The 5,826-nt window shown below is 39.8% G+C and overlaps 1 protein-coding gene across 1 annotated transcript; it reads left to right on the top strand.

The window, feature by feature from the left end:
* The first annotated feature begins 1,989 nt into the window (after positions 1-1,989).
* LOC122804972 (cyclin-dependent kinase 5 activator 1-like) lies at positions 1,990-4,082 on the top strand. The gene has a single exon (XM_044075217.1). It carries the CDS (start codon positions 2,355-2,357, stop codon positions 3,318-3,320), a length of 966 nt encoding a protein of 321 aa, XP_043931152.1. The 5' UTR covers positions 1,990-2,354; the 3' UTR covers positions 3,321-4,082.
* Positions 4,083-5,826: the final 1,744 nt, after the last annotated feature.

The following is a 5,826-nucleotide window of genomic DNA, read 5'->3' as shown; positions in this document are numbered from 1 at the left end:
GGGCTCTCAAAACAGGAAATGGAGTAAGGTATCCCCAGATAGTGTCAACCCTCTCAAACAACGTTTCACAAGAGACACTTGAAAAACTAGTTTGAGTTCTCATTGGGGGACGAAATGTGACACTGCCAGCCCAGCTAGATAGAATTTTGTAAATAATTATGTGTCATTTGTGAATAGTAATGTGATCTGTATGCTTGCCTTAAAAAATATAAGAAAACTATATGTTCTGTACTGAGCTTCAAGATTGTAACCACAGTGCACCCTGCTGGAAAAAAAGCAGAAATGTGTATAAACTCTATGCCTATGTAAATGTATGTTTCATAGTAGAAATTGGGATATACAGAGTTAACTTGCAAAACTCTTAAGAAAATGCGTTAAGTAAATTGTTTTATGATGTGTTATAAAGTCAGTTTATCTCAAGCTAAGAGACAGGATGTCTAGGGTAGGGGCTTCTTTCTATTGTCTGGAAGCAGAGGTAATTACAGGTTTCCAAGGTAATTGTTTTACAACTTCCAGTTCAGGCAAGCTTCTAAGAGAGAATTGTCAGCTTCTGAGAGATAAGTATTTTTAACAGAGACCTGTTAAAAATTTAAGTTCCTGCTAGCCTGGGAAATGTATGCAGAGGTGACAAGAATGATGTAATCTGAGATGATTCAGCAATAATGTGTATTATTAACTTAAGAACTATCTCAGAGTGAAAGAGTACATTTTGTATTTTGTTCTGGACCTGTTAACAACTCACCAGCACTTTGCCTTGCTCTGTAAGTAAGTTATTTAGAATTTAGAACATAGTTTCTCTTAGAGATAGATTGGAATATAGCAAGATTAGTGTAGATGTTTTCTATATTTATGTGAGACTGTCCTTCTATGTTATTTTAAAGTATTTCATATGATTGTAAACTCTGTTGTCACTGTGTTGAGTTAATGAGTATTGTCTTGTGCTTTTATTATTTATTATTAAATATTTTTAAACCTTTTAATTGTGGCTGGTTTTGCATAGAGATATTTAAGCTCTTTACTTGCATATGTATTTGGTGATACTATACAGGCCATTCTAGAATAGCCTTAAAAGTTTGGTCACACTTATAATTTGGATAACAGTAACATTACACAGTGGAATGGGTCACCCTCTGCGAGGAGCCTTATAGTAGCTGATAAGTAGGGGTTATGGTGGCAGTCACTACCTTATGGTCTGGGCAGAAGGAGGCATAGCTAGTAAACCTGTGCCAACCTTCCCCATGTATGTGTTTGTATATAAATCAATTCTCAAAGTGTGTGTGTGTGTGTGTGTGTGTGTGTGTGTGTGTGTGTGTGTGTGTGTGTGAGCTACCTGGGCAGGGACACAAATTACTGGTTGGACAGAGAGAGTGCTGGGAGGACTTGGCTTTGAACCCTGGCTAAGGACTCCACTCTATAGCTGTGCCAGTGGGGAATCTTACTGGGGATCTGGAGAGAAAGGGAGAAACCAGCCCCAGACTGATTATGATCTCTGTGTGCTCCTAAGTGAAACTGTGCTTTACTATGTGTGTACTGTTCATCCTCTCAGTGTGCACGTCCCTCACTGGTGTCAGTGATGAGGATTGAGGCTCCTTGATTACTGAGCCAGGGCAGGGGCGTCACGGTGTGTGTGTGTGTGTGTGTCTGTGTGTGTGTCCTTATAGTAATACGTGTACCTAAAATAATGATAAGTGCTTTCTGATTTGTATCAAATTAACTTATGACCTTCAGTCAGTGCTGAGTACATAACCCTGTTGTGAAGTTATATGCAATCAGCACAAGGTCATATTTATAAATAAAATAGTATATACTCGTGTATATTCCATTGCATTTTCCTGCGATCCATTGCAACGGCTTCTACTAATACATGCTGCCCAATAGCAGATCGTCCTGCTAACGGAACAAGTGTCATTCGGAGTGCAGGTTGGCCAAATCGACAGACTGTCAGATCTGAACACTTTCCTGCTGTCTGATGGAGTCGGCAGTAGGCGGGATTACCACCTCCTCGTTTTTTTAGTTGATAGCGATGCAAGGAGGGCTTTCCCCCTGCTGAGTACCTGCCTGTTGCCTAAGAAAGATTCTAGGAAAGCCGGTAACTTAACTCTTCAAAATATAGATAATCTAGGGGTTCGTGTTTCCTCCCGACTACTTCTGTACTTGAGAATTTCTGAAAGCTTGCCTGAATTTCCTAAGGACAGAATTTATACATTACATCACGTGTGAGCCATTAAATTGTCACAAGAATCCATTATATTCCTCTAGAGCTGTTTGAAGACCCGAAGAAAAAAAAAAAAGAATAATACTTCCGGTGTTTTTTTTTAAGTTAAGAGATTCGTGTGCGGTAACACCTGTCGAAGATGGGCACTGTACTGTCCTTATCTCCTGGTTCTGGGAAAGGGAGAAACCCAGAGAATAAATCTGATTTTGTAGGGGGTTATTCGGCTATTCCTAACAGCAAGAATGGCAAGCCCGAGAAAAGCCTGAAGAAGCATTCTGTACTGATTTCGGCTCTTACTTGGAAGAGGCTAGTAGCTGTTTCCACAAAACGGAAGAATGCAAAAAAGGTGAATCCAAACCCTGGCTCGCAACCCAAAAATATTTCAGTGGAACAACTAAACAACCAGAACCTGAAGAAATCTCTCCAACAACAGCCAGGTTCTGATAGGAAAGGGCTAAAAAGAGATCATAAACCTGGGCCTCTCCCAGTACCCGTCCCCACAGTTCCGAATCAGAACCAGAACTCTTCACAGACTGGTAGTAAGCAGTTAGGGTCTGCTAAGCAACAGCCCACTAGCCGTGCCCTGTACTCGCCCCGCAGGATAATTGTTCAAGCTTCCACCGGAGAATTGCTGCGGTGTCTTGGCGAGTTCATTTGTAGGAGGTGCTACAAGCTGAAGGACTTGAGTCCCAACGAGCCTATTTTATGGTTTCGAAATGTGGACCGGTCTCTACTTCTCCAGGGTTGGCAAGACCAGGGTTTCATCACTCCTGCTAATCTGGTGTTTGTCTACATGCTTTGCAGGGAGGCCATCAAGGATGATATAAACAGTGAATCTGAGCTGCAGGCCGCCTTTCTTACCTCCCTATACCTCGCATATTCTTATATGGGCAATGAGATCTCTTACCCTCTCAAGCCCTTTCTGGTTGAAACTAACAAGGAGATCTTCTGGGAGCGTAGTCTGAAGGTCATTGACAAGATGAGCGCCAAAATGCTGCAGATAAACGCTGACCCCCACTTCTTTACCCAGGTATTTCAGGACCTGAAAAATGAAGGGGAAGTGAAGGATTCGAATGGACAATGGACAATCAGTTTAGATCGTTAAAAGTCTTACTGTAAACAATAAAACGAGGGGTGGGTGCGGCCGATATAATTCTTATTGAAGTTTGCATTGTGAGGGTGATGATGGTGGTTAACGTTTCTGAACGGGCATATAAGGGTGAGGGAAAAGGGGTAGCGCATCCCCATGATCATTCCAAGCAGTGCTTTAAAACGAAATTGCCTGAAAAGTGAAAAAAAGGAAAAGCTGCTCGTTGCCTCCCGTTATTACGTACCAATTTTCTCAGTGCTACTGTGAATCACAGTACTTAGGAAACCCACCTGTATTTTATAATTAAAATGCATGCCTTTGTCAGTTAAATGGTTCATTTCATTGCTGCTGTAAAAAGGGAGGGATGATGAATGGACAGGACTGCAAACCATCGATCAAATATAATGTAGCCTACCAGGTAGACGCCATTATAGTCTATATGGACTGGACTGCTTAGAGTATTTTTTATTGACTCTATATGTAATTAACAACACGCAGAACACATTGAGGGTAAACTCAATTCATCAAATGCACTGTTGTAATGAGGTCTGCCTTTTACGGTTTTGGAAGGTTAATGGGGAGCTATCCATGGTGCTGCTAGCTTTTCACCATGTTGCACATTATCAACACCTCATGAATTGTGAATGTAACGTAGAGAAGAAAAGTGTTTAACAAGCTGTTGTACGTGCCAAAACTGTCTTAAAATATACAAAGCCGTATCGTTTTATATTGTATATTTACGAAAAAATATAAAATATGAATCGCTTTGATTCTCCAGCTAGTGTGTGGTAAGTCATTTGTTTTGCAGAATGTGGATCCTGATATCTATAAACCTGGGCGCGTGAGTGTATGTGTGTGCTCGCGTGTCTTGAGTGGGGTGTTAAATTTGTCATTAGGTCATGCTTTCCGATGACTTCTGCTTGCTAGTAAGGCCCTGTCACACGACCGCCCGGATAAACCCTGGCATGTACCGAATAGACACACTAATGCCTGCAGTGAATATATGTTCCGCTTTCTCTTTAGGTGTTTGTTATAACTCTGGACCAACCAGGGACAACCTCAACAGAATCCATGTTAAATTAAAAAAAATCGGGGACAGTTATGGAAACCTTTAAAATATTAATTCTATTAACTTGAGGTATTAACATAATAAGATAACGTAAATTAATATGCATTTCCTGAAGTAAAATAAGTCTGCAACTCTCAGTTATTGTCAATTTTGTCATCATGTATTAAAAATACCTTTTCTCCAAAACGCACCATTGTTAGGGGGGATTAAGAGGGACAGAGCTAAAATATGGGTCAAAATCAGGGACGTCCGTGAAAATCAGGGACAGCTGAGCGGTACCCATACACGCGCAGCGCGCGCGCACACACACACAAACGCGCACGCACCAGCGATTAATTTTCATTGAAAACGTTTGTTCCTGTTGACCAAGCATCGATTTAAACGCATATTCATAGCTCAAGTCACAGTGCACACTGTAAACTGGTTTATTTTGCGTATGTAAATGTATCGTTGCGCTTCAAGGTTACGAGGCAATTGCTGACAATCCTTAACCCGTCCAAATGCCAATTTTATTTGAGCAATGATTCACCGCCAGTACAGCTAAGGCACACAGTTTCATTACAAAGGATTTAGGGTTGTAATGCTTTAGCTTACGGAGAATAAAGTCTGTTACGTTCTTGTGCAGATGTGCTGTGCCTTGTTACGTCTGTTTCTGATAAATATCAAAGTGGTTCCCTGTAAGGTAGCATGTGGTTTCACCTTGTTTATTAACATATCTCAGAATATTGGTGCTTTTGAAAGTTACACAAGGGCATAAGAAGATACTCATCATCTTATGAAGACTATCATAAACCTTCATAAAGATATGTTTATATCCAATATGTATGGTAGGTATGCACATTGTAACTGTATATTGTCTACATGTCCAATTTTTCATTTGATTCCCGGTGTTAATTTTCAAGACAGTTCCTTTGATAATACTAAGATAGTGTCACTTTCACTACAGTAATGCAATGTAATATATAGGCATCACTCCTTAAAATATAAAGTTCTGTAATGTTCACGATACAAATTCAGGTAAGGGTTTAAAATCATAATGCCTGCCAGTCAAGAATCAGAACACTTCAGACCACCAAGTAAATACAGTTTAAGTATGGAAGAAAGTGTTGCAACAATGTTATGTCCACTGGTAAATAATTCATTTTTCACAACTTCAGTAGAACTGATTAAAAAAAAAGAAATAGGGCCAAAGTGTAGCTTGAACACATTCTAAGTACTGAAACAGCAGCATGTTTATTTTCATTAAGATAGGATGTAACCTACTTTAACAAACAAACAAAAATATATTATTTTGCTGTCCTGTTTTAAAAGTATTTAATTGAAGATCATGTTTGCAAAATGGAGAGTCTTTTCCCAGAACTCAGAACAGTAGGCTCACAAAACACTAATCAACATTTTAGAATGTGTGAAATGGTTTTACAGATGTATGTTTTTCCAGTGTGGTAGTTGCAA

Source organism: Protopterus annectens, chromosome 6.part0 (assembly GCF_019279795.1).
Source record: "Protopterus annectens isolate FY-2018-M chromosome 6.part0, PAN1.0, whole genome shotgun sequence".
Classification (NCBI taxonomy): Eukaryota; Metazoa; Chordata; order Ceratodontiformes; family Protopteridae; genus Protopterus; species Protopterus annectens.
This window is presented reverse-complemented; position numbering and strand designations above follow the sequence as displayed.